General features: G+C 39.6%; 1 protein-coding gene across 3 annotated transcripts in view; it reads right to left on the bottom strand.

Moving 5' to 3' along the window:
- Positions 1-13960, bottom strand: part of dsd (attractin-like protein dsd) — an 87093-nt gene that overhangs the window by 51642 nt on the left and 21491 nt on the right. For 2 of the 3 annotated variants that reach the window (XM_070096173.1, XM_070096174.1), the window contains exons 10-12: positions 8212-8280; positions 6450-6645; positions 5203-5271 (exon numbers count right to left, since the gene is read on the bottom strand). In XM_070096173.1, coding sequence (XP_069952274.1) covers positions 5203-5271; positions 6450-6645; positions 8212-8280 — 334 coding nt within the window. The remainder of the gene's footprint in view (positions 1-5202; positions 5272-6449; positions 6646-8211; positions 8281-13960) is intronic. The other variant, XM_070096175.1, reaches the window with a different exon arrangement.

Raw genomic sequence — 13960 nt, 5'->3', positions numbered from 1 at the left:
AAGTTTGCAATAAAGCAAAGAAAATTATTATCAAACACTTTCAAAGAAGCATGCCACTGAATCACTCAATTGTGCAGTATGCTATCATACTTAATTACATTCAAAACAGTCCAACAGCCTCATCAAAAGTGACAAACATTCTTATTTTAAAAACCAAATCCTATCATCATAACTGGCAATCCCAGTGTCAAAACTTGACACACTATCCTACCATTAAAACTGATAATTCTACCAACAGGGATAGGATGAAGAAGACCATATAAAGCTGGGTTGGAAGGTATATGGGAGTAGAGAACAGTTGAAGAAAAGGCATTAAAGTCTGAGTTTTAGGGACCTGAGCATCCAACAGGCTTGTGTGTCTGTGGGTGTGTGCATGCGCGTTAGATAGGAATGAATGGAGACACGTGATTTTTAATGGACGTGCTGTTAGAGCGAAGATAAAGTAACTTTATGAAGGGATTTAGGGAAATCAGTTAACTAGATTTGAGTCCTGAAGGTGGGAAGGGAAAGTCTGCACTCTGGAGGAGTGGGAAAAGTGGAAGTCAAGAGGGTAATCTGATCTACAATGTCACACTTCTGACAAGACAGCAAATGAATGAATGATGAATTTTTCTTCATCTTAAGGTCACCCTGCCTTGGCTGTAGACAGCCATCAAGATAAAAAAAAATAATAATTGTAATACCGTGAGTAATAGTAATAATATTAGTAAAAAATAATATTTAGGACATGATATTTGAGGGGTCAAAAAATTTATTACTTAAGGTCATATTGTTATATTATAATTTTGTTTAGAATTTGCCATGAAATTTACATTTTTTGTTTCATTAAGTAAATTACTATAACTTCTGCTTACAAATTTCTACAAATTCAAACAAACATAAAGAATATCTAAATGACATTGTTTCTAGTGTGATATCTATGTTCTTTAAGAGCTTTCAAGGAAGATCCTACCATATAAATATATAATATTTGTTCCTAATTTACTTAAAATACTTAAAACTTCTTAGAATAAAATAAGGCATATTAAAATATGAAGCTACTAATGTAATGAAATCCTTAGAAATCTCTATAAGATGCATTCCCCAAAATTCTTGTAAATAGTGAATTCATAAATTTTGATCACAAATTCACAAAATAATTAATCCCTTGTAGTAGGCTTGTCTTTCATTCCACTGTATTCTATTGTTTCCCCAAAACACTACTCAAAGTTTTTTTGAAATACAAATAGTGTATTGAAAATTAATATACCCATTTGTTTGGATCACTGATGCATGGTTTCCATATAATTAGCATAAAAAGTCCCATCCCCACTGCATGGGTATTATTCCAACTTTGGTGTTCAAAAAATCAAAAACATTCAGAAGACATTGTTAAATAGTAGTAACAGTAGTTACAAAGAAATAATATATCACAATTCATCCTCTTTTCTTCCTTTAGAGACAGACAGACAGATACAGACACAAACACCTGCAGCTGAGTCTTCACCCCTGCAACCACAATTAGGTGAGGTGAACGTACACACACACACACACATACACACACACACACACGTACGCACAGAGAGAGAGAGAGAGAGAGAGAGAGAGAGAGAGAGAGAGAGGAGAGAGAGGAGAGAGAGAGAAGAGAGAGAAGAGAGAGGAGAGAGAGAGAGAGAGAGAGAGAGAGAGAGAGAGAGAGAGAGAGAGAGAGAGAGAGAGAGAGAGAGAGAGAGAGAGAGAGAGAGAGAGAGAGAGAGAGAGAGAGAGAGAGAGAGAGAGAGAGAGAGAGAGAGAGAGAGAGAGAGAGAGAGAGAGAGAGAGAGAGAGAGAGAGAGAGAGAGAGAGAGAGAGAGAGAGAGAGAGAGAGAGAGAGAGAGAGAGAGAGAGAGAGAGAGAGAGAGAGAGAGAGAGAGAGAGAGGAGAGAGAGAGAGAGAGAGAGAGAGAGAGAGAGAGAGAGAGAGAGAGAGAGAGAGAGAGAGAGAGAGAGAGAGAGAGAGAGAGAGAGAGAGAGAGAGAGAGAGAGAGAGAGAGAGAGAGAGAGAGAGAGAGAGAGAGAGAGAGAGAGAGAGAGAGAGAGAGAGAGAGAGAGAGAGAGAGAGAGAGAGAGAGAGAGAGAGAGAGAGAGAGAGAGAGAGAGAGAGAGAGAGAGAGAGAGAGAGAGAGAGAGAGAGAGAGAGAGAGAGAGAGAGAGAGAGAGAGAGAGAGAGAGAGAGACAGAGAGAGAGAGAGAGAGAGAGAGAGAGAGAGAGAGAGAGAGAGAGAGAGAGAGAGAGAGAGAGAGAGAGAGAGAGAGAGAGAGAGAGAGAGAGAGAGAGAGAGAGAGAGAGAGAGAGAGAGAGAGGGAGAGAGAGAGAGAGAGGAGAGAGAGAGGAGAAAGAGAGGAGAGAGAAGAGAGGAGAGAGAGAGAGAGAGAGAGAGAGAGAGAGAGAGAGAGAGAGAGAGAGAGAGGAGAGAGAGAGAGAGAGAGAGAGAGAGAGAGAGAGAGAGAGAGAGAGAGAGAGAGAGAGAGAGAGAGAGAGAGAGAGAGGAGAGAGAGAGAGAGAGAGAGAGAGAGAGAGAGAGAGAGAGAGAGATAGAGAGAGAGAGAGAGAGAGAGAGAGAGAGAGAGAGAGAGAGAGAGAGAGAGAGAGAGGATAGAAAAAGAGAGAGGATAGAAAAAAGAGAGAGAGGACAGAAAAAAGAGAGAGAGGACAGAAAATGAGAGAGGATAGAAAAAGAGAGAGGAGAGAAAAAGAGAGAGGAGAAAAAGAGAGAGGAGAGAAAGAGAGAGAGAGGAGAGAAAAAGAGAGAGAGAGGAGAGAAAAAGAGAGAGGAGAGAAAAAGAGAGAGGAGAGAAAAAGAGAGAGGGAGAGAGAGAGAGTAAAAGAGAGAGAGAGAGAGAGAGAGAGAGAGAGAGAGAAAAAGAGAGAGAGGAGAGAAAAAGAGAGAGGAGAGAAAAAGAGAGAGAGGAGAGAAAAAGAGAGAGAGAGAGGAGAGAAAAAGAGAGAGAGAGGACAGAAAAAGAGAGAGGAGAGAAAAAGAGAGAGGAGAGAAAAAGAGAGAGAGAGGAGAGAAAAAGAGAGGAGAGAAAAAGAGAGAGGAGAGAAAAAAAGAGAGAGAGGAGAGAAAAAGAGAGAGAGGAGAGAAAAAGAGAGAGAGAGACCTAGTAGCAATCAGTGAAGAGGCAGGGCCAGTAGCTGAGTCTCGACCCCCTGCAACCACAATTAGGCGAGTACGTACGTACGCGCGCGCGCGCACACACACCCATACCCTGAGGCGCACATCAATCAGATAACTGCTGCAGCATACGGGCGCCTGGCAAACCTACGGATAGCGTTCCGATACCTCAGTAAGGATTCATTCAAGACTCTGTATACCATTTATGTCAGGCCCATACTGGAGTATGCAGCACCAGTTTGGAATCCACACCTAGTCAAGCACGTCAAGAAATTAGAGAAAGTGCAAAGGTTTGCAACAAGACTAGTCCCAGAGCTACGGGGATTGTCCTATGAAGAAAGGTTGAGGGAAATAGGCCTGACGACACTGGAGGACAGGAGGGTCAGGGGAGACATGATAACGACATATAAAATACTGCACGGAATAGACGAGGTGGACAAAGACGGGATGTTCCAGAGATGGGACACAGACACAAGAGGTCACAATTGGAAGTTGAAGACTCAGATGAATCAAAGGGATGTTAGGAAGTATTTTTTCAGTCATAGAGTAGTCAGGCCATGGAATAGCCTAGAAAGTGATGTAGTGGAGGCAGGAACCATACATAGTTTTAAGGCGAGGTATGATAGAGCTCATGGGGCAGGGTAAGAGAGGACCTAGTAGCAATCAGCGAAGAGGCAGGGCCAGGAGCTGTGACTCGACCCATGCAACCACAAATAGGTGAGTACAAATAGGTGAGTACACACACACACACACACACACACACACACACACACACACACACACACACACACACACACACACACACACACACACACACACACACACAACATGACAGAAAACAACGTTTGTTAAGCTAAATTTTGGCAAGACAAAATTAGTTCCTAAAGTGACTACCTAGTTCTGACTTCCTAAAAAAAATTTAATAGTGGCTTAAAGTCTGTCAATATATGAGTATGCCAAGCTTCATGCCAACTTAGCGAGATATACTCAAATTGTCACTTGGAAATGGGATACCTATCTATATCTTCGTACCTTGTTTCCCCTAGGATACCTTCTCCAAAGATGACACCCCTCATGTGAAGTGAGAACCTCAAACAACCTTCCCCCCAAAAAGAAAATTCCCATGCCAAAATAAAATACACAACAAAATTATAAAGCTCAGCCCCATAGGCCAACAGAATCAGTCAAAAACCTAACATCTCTTTACACAATAACCTCCTGAGCTACTGTATTATTTCACATGGAACAAAAAAAATGAGTTGGAAGTGCATAAAAGAAAAATAATAGAGTGAGAGGATGATCAATAAACTTAAAATACAGTGCCCCTGCATTATAATCTTAGCACAAATGTTAAGCATACATATACTGAAAATGCACAGACGTACAAATGCATGGAAACACTGAGGTACGAAGGCATATACCTGAATGCTATAAGCACCCCAAGTCTTAACTGGCAAGACATAAAAAAATGGAATAAATGGGCATGAATGTCGTAAGTACAATAAGACAATCTAAAAGACGAAAATAATTATTGGCTAATAGTATTAAAAAGGTCACACCTAAATCTAGCACACTGAATTCTGAGAGCATAGAACCCTGTGGCTTAGGTATTCAACACATGAAAGAACGAAAACTATCAGTAACCGAAAAATTCAAAAGAGGTTATGAAGCCAGGAAAGAATGCATATATATGACACAGTGAAATTAAATATATAATTTGAATCAAACTGTGATTGTCATAATCCCTAACCTTTATATAACAAACTTTCTAAGGATAAGACAAGTTACAACATAACAACTCGTGTATTCAACGAAAAGTCAGCTATAATTAATCATTCCATATATTAGTCTACATCACAAGCATTTTTAGATACAGTAAACATGGGATGCAGTATTCACATAAGTACTGGATCAAAATTTTAACAAAATAAAAAAATGTAGCTTAGTAAACAGACTTAACAGGCATTAGTTTCCCAATGGATTGACAGCCAGATCATGCATACAAGGGAACAATCATGACTGAAGAGCCAAGAGTACAAAAGGGAGAGCAGCCGACACCAACATACCACCACCTTAGTAGGCCTGGGAACCTCTTTATTTATGAGGCCATTACTCAAACTCATCACACCCTCAGGCTGTCAGAAACAAAACACACAGTTACTTCTTGACATCTGGGAACAAAGCTTATAAAACACTCATGGATTACTTTTGCAATTAACTGGGGCTTCCCAACCATTTGAAATTTTTTAGTTATCAACACAAAGTAATAGCAATATTTCTATTTTGTAAACTGTAGGAAACCCCTGTTAATAGATAACAATGTAATTTTATTAGCCATCACTTATCTTTCACTTTAACTAATAAATTAATTTAAAAGCTCAATATATTCACATGCATCTTGCCACTCCAAGATTGCCAAGACAGCCCAGTCACACTAATTCACTCTTGGAATCAACAATAACAGGATCTTCAGGTGAATCATTAACAAATCAGGGATGATATTCACATATACAAGAAGCACATCTATACTTTCATATTTTAAGCAAATTAAATCCAGATGGAAAAGAAAGAAAGAATACAGCCAAAATTAATCAACATCCATATTCAGATAAATTTAGTCTCCTTTAAAAATAGACAATGGCTAAAATAAAACTTAAAGTAACAGTTAACATTTATGGATCTCAAAGTTGCTTTAGCTACCATTATCATTGCTGCAACAAAATATGCTCCTAATAATCAGTTGTCACAATTAACAACTTTGAATAAATCTTAAAATTAAAACAAAAAGCTAGCATGAACAACCTGGTCTGGTATCCATTGCCCCGGGAAGACAACTTAGTACACCATCATTCAAATATTCTTCTGATAAACAAGTTTCCTTAATTTTTTGTTTACTTCACTGTGGTTTTACCCCCTAATACCTTAACCCTTTTTAATTTTACAATACTGGAGTTATATTCATATTAATACTTTTCCCATGCTTACAAGTATCTCTAATGCTATAAATATTACAGAATATTAATGGAAAAAATGTTGTCAGAAAAATACTTGCAAACTAAATTAAAGCTTCATTATAAGTAAATAATACAAAGTAAATGCTCTTCACATTATACATTAACCTAAGCAAAATCTAACTATTATCTCTAAGTCTACCATAAGCATGAAGAAGTCTTCAATCCCACCAATAATACTTAAGTAAATTATAATGCAATAATATGCATATCTACCTATTTCTGCAAAGAATTAAATACAAAAGTTAAGTAAGATATCAGACATGACAAAACCAAAATAAACCCCCCAAAATAAAACTAACCTTGGCATATTCCACACACTTGTTGTGGGTGCAAATGTTGCTACACCACACGCACCCATACGTGTTAGACACACACGATCGACAAGAAGTTTGCTCATTGCAGAGGGCAGTAAAATTAAGCTTTTGTGTTACTGTTGGGCATACATCATATGCATTTTTGTCGTTATTATTGGTAGGTTCACATCGTGTCAGAATCCTGAAAGAATCCAATTTTTTTTTTTTTAATTATTTACAATTTATATGAAAAACTGAAGAGAACAGCAATCTAATTCCAATATTACAGATATTTTATAAAGCACCCCCAGGAGGGCATGCAACAGAGTATGGGCACCATTATTCAATTAATGTGCCCAATGGGTTTTGTTATATACAGTAGACTGTCATGTAACACGATAGTTATGTTCCTGAAAATGCCATGTTAGGTAAAAAACCATGTTAGATAAACTGAAGAACTTCAGGGAAAAATAGGGTTACGTTCCTGGGAGCCCCAAAAAAAGCCATACAACTTTTTTTTTTAGGCCTCCATATCTTACAAAAATAAAAGTGAATATGTAATTGTAATTCATGGTTGTGATTTATTATGTTGTCTTTACTGCATAAGATTACAAATGCAACAGAAAAAATAGTATTTCTTACCTTAAATTGTGGGTGCTGGTGTTTGTGGATGATTGTGGAGAGTAGAGAGTTATGCTGTGGCACTAGTGGGCTGAGGTGGATGGTAAAGGTTCTGGTATTTAAGTCGATGGTTGCACTGGAGTGTGTATAAATTCTGTAATGGATTTCTGTTCTATTTTACCCTACAGTACATTATACAATTGATGGTAAGGCATCAGCTGCTCTAGACACCCTTTCAGGGTCCACTTCAGTGAAAAAGTCTAACTTTAACTCATTCAGTAAGTCAGTCAAGTCATTCAGTAAGTCAATCATGTCATTCAGTCAGTCAAGTCAGAAAGTCATTCAGTAAATCCAAGTCATTCAGTAAGTCAGTCAAGTCATTCAGTCAGTCAAGTCATTCACTCATTCAGTAAGTCAGTCATTCAGTAAGTCAGTCAGTCATTCAGTCAATCACACAAACTCATGTTTACCTCATTTATGTGCACAAAGCGAGTTTCATTACGGCCACAGGCTATCCCTTGTTTAATATCTCTGTTTTCTTCATTAATTCTAAGATTCAAATGCTTATACTGTTTCTTGCCACTTTCAGCAACACTGGCATGCCTACTGGGTGTCATGATTGCTTGGCAGATACAAGATATGGTAATTAAAAGATCAAAACACAATTCACAAACGCAGCTTGTAGCAGAGAAGAGGAACTAGACAAGTATGAAGTATGAATGTTGGGATGGTGTGACAGGGTGGCAGGGGATGGCAGGAGTGTTGGGGGTGGCAAGGAATGGCGGGAGTGTTGGGGAGTGGCAGGGGATGGTGGGAGGTCTCCCCCGCTGATCCACAACAAGGTGGCCGCTTGTTAAATTAATTTTATGAAAGGTTGTATAAAATTGTGCTGCAATTCTTCAATCGTGCTATACCCGAATCATGCCAAATAAACTTGTGTTAAATGACGGTCTACTGTATTTGTATAAGTGTACAGTGTGTGTCTTCACTATTCCTTTTAGTTAACCATCCACCTTAAAAAACTTCTTACAGCTATACCCAACTTGAGTGCTCAGTTCATGTCCCATCTCCCTCCTTCCAGTCTCACCCACTGTCACTGTCCCCTGAGTAAATCATGTCAATATACCCCAATAACTTGTCAGCTTACCTGTTCCAAAAACACTTACGGCCAGGGTAGGCATGTAAGCACTCATCACTTGATGTAAGCCGCTTACAACTGTGAAAAAAGTGCAGACAAGTCATTTAAATTGAACAACTAATACTTCAACTTATTTTATTACACATTTCTGTGTTTCCTCCTATTATACACAAAACTAAAAAAAAAAAAAAGCATCCTTGGAACCAAGGTTACATGATTTCTGGAAAAAAAAATACAAAAAATCTTGCTTATACTATGATGATTTCTTGAAGAATGTTCTTATTCTTAACCAATTTTTACAGTGGGTTATTGCAAGAAATAAAAAAAGTAGGTGGAGTGTTTAGCATGTAACAAGAAACTTATCAGTGGCAGCAAAAACAAAAATGTAGCAGAGTACAGACATACCAACACTTACATGTGTGGGGCATGGTCTTTGAATGTCATGTTTGATAATGTGTGGAGCATTATGCAGACAATAAGGAATGAAGAAATAAGGAGACAGTGTGGGGCAGGAAAGGTATAAGTCAGAGAGTGGAGGGGTGTTGCGAGGGTTTGGTCATTTAGAAAGACTAGAGTTGAAAAGGATTGCTAACTCCCAACAAGACAGCTGCCTAGCATGGGCCAGTAGGCCTGCTGCAGTGCTCCTTCTGTCTTATGTTTTTATAATAATACAGAATGTGTTGCTTTAAATTATCCTGCCTTGCTGGAAAACAGCTATAGTAAGAAAATTTTTGGCTTAAATAACAAAAATAATATCAGTATAATATACGTGTCTACAAGACAAATTTGAACAATATAAGAAAAGTGAATACAGGAAAGAGTAAGGTTATGAGGATAACAAAAAGATTAGGTGATGAAAGATTGGATATCAGATTGGAGGGAGAGAGTATGGAGGAGGTGAATGTATTCAGATATTTGGGAGTGGACGTGTCAGCGGATGGGTCTATGAAAGATGAAGTGAATCATAGAATTGATGAGGGGAAAAGGGTGAGTGGTGCACTTAGGAATCTGTGGAGACAAAGAACTTTGTCCTTGGAGGCAAAGAGGGGAATGTATGAGAGTATAGTTTTACCAACGCTCTTATATGGGTGTGAAGCATGGGTGTTGAATGTTGCAGCGAGGAGAAGGCTGGAGGCAGTGGAGATGTCATGTCTGAGGGCAATGTGTGGTGTGAATATAATGCAGAGAATTCGTAGTTTGGAAGTTAGGAGGAGGTGCGGGATTACCAAAACTGTTGTCCAGAGGGCTGAGGAAGGGTTTTGAGGTGGTTCGGACATGTAGAGAGAATGGAGCGAAACAGAGTGACTTCAAGAGTGTATCAGTCTGTAGTGGAAGGGAGGCGGGGTAGGGGTCGACCTAGGAAAGGTTGGAGGGAGGGGGTAAAGGAGGTTTTGTGTGCAAGGGGCTTGGACTTCCAGCAGGCATGTGTGAGCGTGTTTGATAGGAGTGAATGGAGACAAATGGTTTTTAATACTTGACGTGCTGTTGGAGTGTGAGCAAAGTAACATTTATGAAGGGGTTCAGGGAAACCGACAGGCCGGACTTGAGTCCTGGAGATGGGAAGTACAGTGCCTGCACTCTGAAGGAGGGGTGTTAATGTTGCAGTTTAAAAACTGTAGTGTAAAGCACCCTTCTGGCAAGACAGTGATGGAGTGAATGATGGTGAAAGTTTTTCTTTTTCGGGCCACCCTGCCTTGGTGGGAATCGGCCAGTGTGAAAATAAAAAAAAAAAAGAAAGAGCAATACAGTGGAACCTCTACTTACGAGTTTAATCCATTCCGTGACCTTGCTCGCATCTGGATTTGCTTGTTTGCAGAGTTAATTTTCCTTATTTAAATTAATTGAAATGGAATTAATCCGTTCCAGTGGAATTCCAGGCACGACAAAATATGTACTTCAATAATTTCCCTAATATCAACACTACGGCTTATTTATCTATCACATTTCATCCAATATGACATAATAAACAATATTAATAACAGAAACATGACATATACATTAGAATGAATAAAATACATGTCATTATATATGTGGCTATGGCCATTGTTGTTGTTGGGGTTTATAGGGCCACCACAGCAGCCATTCCTGCTCCTGACTACATGTACAGAGAACCTAGGATAACCCAAAAACAAGTCAAATGCTGCTGTTTCATGTTGTCTGCCACTGCTGCTTCATGTTGTCTGCCACTGCTGCTTCATATTGTCTGCCACTGCTGCTTCAGGCTGTCTGCCACTGCTGCTTCATGCTGCCTGCCACTGCTACCTCATGTTGTCTGTCACTGCTGCTTCATGCTGTCTGCCACTGCTACCTCATGATGTCTGTCACTGCTGCTTCATGATGTCTGCCACTGCTGCTTCATGTTGTCTGCCACTGCTGCTTCATGTTGTCTGCCACTGCTGTTTCATATTGTCTGCCACTGCTGCTTCATGTTGTCTGCCACTGCTGCTTCATGTTGTCTGCCACTGCTGCTTCATGTTGTCTGCCACTGCTACCTCATGATGTCTGCTCCCACTTTTGCTAGTGTGTTGAAGAGCTTTCCAGTATGTGAAGGTTGAGGGGGAGTGCCAATCAGACAGGTATTGGATGGTGACGTCATTTGTTTACTCTTGAGCATCGCCAAGGAATCGAACATTTCTGCTACTTTGAGCTCAATATCAAGGTACTTTTCATTGTGAAACCAATCAAAATCATATCTATTTCTGTAGTATATCTTCCACTCTATCAAATGAACAATAAAAAACGAGAATACAACCATAAAAACCATACGAAAATACTATACCGCTAAGGGAAGGCTAATGGCTGAGAAGTGAACTCAGTTATTTATGGTCCAATTTCTTTCATTTTTGGTGTATGTTAAGAAGCACATTTCCATCACACATTGCCCAAGTTTCAATATGATAGTCCAACAAACAACAGAGATCCAATTCCCTAGATCAAGGGCAAGAGCCCCTCACCAGCATCAAGGAACCTCCCTTGAGGTTCTTTTCTTTCAACAAACCGGCTGTATCCCACTGAGGCAGGGTGGCCCAAAAAGAAAAACGAAAGTTTCTCCTTTTAAATTTAGTAATATATTCAGGAGAAGGGGTTACTAGCCCCTTGCTCCCAGCATTTTAGTTGCCGTTTACGACATGCATGGCTTACAGAGGAAGAATTCCGTTCCACTTTCCCATGGAGATAAGCGGAAATAAACAAGAACAAGAACTAATAAGTAAATACGTGTAGAAGTATTAGAATGTGAGGCAGAAGTTTGTGGTTATAGGAGGGTGGGAGCAGGAGGAAAGAGGAGTGATTGGTGGAATGATGAAGTAAAGGGTGTGATAAAAGAGAAAAAGTTAGCTTATGAGAGGTTTTTACAAAGCAGAAGTGTTATAAGAAGAGCAGAGTATATGGAGAGTAAAAGAAAGGTGAAGAGAGTGGTGAGAGAGTGCAAAAGGAGAGCAGATGATAGAGTGGGAGAGGCACTGTCAAGAAATTTTAATGAAAATAAGAAAAAATTTTGGAGTGAGTTAAAAAAGTTAAGAAAGCATAGGGAACATATGGATTTGTCAGTTAAAAACAGAGTAGGGGAGTCAGTAGATGGGGGGAGGGAGGTATTAGGTAGATGGCGAGAATATTTTGAGGAACTTTTAAATGTTGAGGAAGAAAGGGAGGCGGAAATTTCATGCACTGGCCAGGGAGGAATACCATCTTTTAGGAGTGAAGAAGACCAGAATGTAAGTGTGGGGGAGGTACGTGAGGCATTACATAGAATGAAAGGGGCTAAAGCAGCTGGAACTGATGGGATCATGACAGAAATGTTAAAAGCAGGGGATGATATAGTGTTGGAGTGGTTGGTACTTTTGTTTAATAAATGTATGAAAGAGGGGAAGGTACCTAGGGATTGGCAGAGAGCATGTATAGTCCCTTTATATAAAGGGAAGGGGGACAAAAGAGATTGGAAAAATTATAGAGGAATAAGTTTATTGAGTATACCAGGAAAAGTGTACGGTAGGGTTATTATTGAAAGAATTAGAGGTAAGACAGAATGTAGGATTGTGGATGAGCAAGGAGGTTTCAGAGTGGGTAGGGGATGTGTAGATCAAGTGTTTACATTGAAGCATATATGTGAACAGTATTTAGATAAACATAGGGAAGTTTTTATTGCATTTATGGATTTAGAAAAGGCATATGATAGAGTGGATAGGGGAGCAATGTGGCAGATGTTGCAAGTATATAGAATAGGTGGTAAGTTACTAAATGCTGTAAAGAGTTTTTATGAGGATAGTGATGCTCAGATTAGGGTGTGTAGAAGAGAGGGAGACTACTTCCCAGTAAAAGTAGGTCTTAGACAGGGATGTGTAATGCCACCATGGTTGTTTAATATATTTATAGATGGGGTTGTAAAAGAAGTAAATGCTAGGGTGTTCGGGAGAGGTGTGGGATTAAATTATGGGGAATCAAATACAAAATGGGAATTGACACAGTTACTTTTTGTTGATGATACTGTGTTTATGGGAGATTCTAAAGAAAAATTGCAAAGGTTAGTGGATGAGTTTGGGAGTGTGTGTAAAGGCAGAAAGTTGAAAGTGAATATAGAAAAGAGCTGAAAGTGAACATAGAAAAGAGTAAGGTGATGAGGGTATCAAATGATTTAGATAAAGAAAAATTGGATATCAAATTGGGGAGGAGTATGGAAGAAGTGAAAGTTTTCAGATACTTGGGAGTTGACATGTCGGAGGATGGATTTATGAAGGATGAGGTTAATCATAGAAATGATGAAGGAAAAAAGGTGAGTGGTGTGTTGAGGTATATGTGGAGTCAAAAAACGTTATCTATGGAGGCAAAGAAGGGAATGTATGAAAGTATAGTAGTACCAACAGTCTTATATGGGTGTGAAGCTTGGGTTGTGAATGCAGCAGCGAGGAGGCGGTTGGAGGCAGTGGAGATGTCCTGTCTAAGGGCAATGTGTAGTGTAAATATTATGCAGAAAATTCGGAGTGTGGAAATTAAGAGAAGGTGTGGAGTTAATAAAAGTATTAGTCAGAGGGCTGAAGAGGGGTTGTTGAGGTGGTTTGGTCATTTAGAGAGAATGGATCAAACTAGAATGACATGGAGAGCATTTAAATCTGTAGGAGAAGGAAGGCGGGGTAGGAGTCGTCCTCGAAAAGGTTGGAAGGAAGGGGTAAGGGAGGTTTTGTGGGCGAGGGGCTTGGACTTCCAGCAGGCGTGCATGAGCGTGTTCGATAGGAGTGAATGGAGACGAATGGCATTTGGGACTTGACGATCTGTTGGAGTGTGAGCAGGGTAATATTTAGTGAAGGGATTCAGGGAAACAAGTTATTTTTATATAGCCGGACTTGAGTCCTGGAAATGGGAAGTACAATGCCTGCACTCTAAAGGAGGGGTTTGGGGATACAGGTCGACCATCACTAATCCAGCATCGTTGGGACCTGTAGTGTGCCGGATTAGTGAGTTTGCCGGATTACAGAGTGGTTAGGTTAGAATACACTTAATTAACCTATCAATAGAGAGACTGCTACATCTTCCTCATTTTCATCACTGCTTTCTCCTCCACTGGCTTGCTGCTGTGGATTTACAACCGTCTTCACAAGTTCTGAGTCAGTATAATGATGAAATTTGAAATTATGCTAGCTGAAATTAGTGCCGGATTATTGATGGACCCAGATAACTGATTGCCGGATTAGTGATGGCCAACCTGTATTAGCAGTTTGGAGGGATATGTTGTGTATCTTTATACGTATATGCTTCTAAACTGTTG

This window comes from Cherax quadricarinatus, chromosome 52 (assembly GCF_038502225.1).
Source record: "Cherax quadricarinatus isolate ZL_2023a chromosome 52, ASM3850222v1, whole genome shotgun sequence".
Taxonomy (NCBI): Eukaryota; Metazoa; Arthropoda; class Malacostraca; order Decapoda; family Parastacidae; genus Cherax; species Cherax quadricarinatus.
The sequence above is the reverse complement of the archived record's forward strand: the minus strand, read 5'-3'. Positions and strand labels throughout refer to the sequence as shown.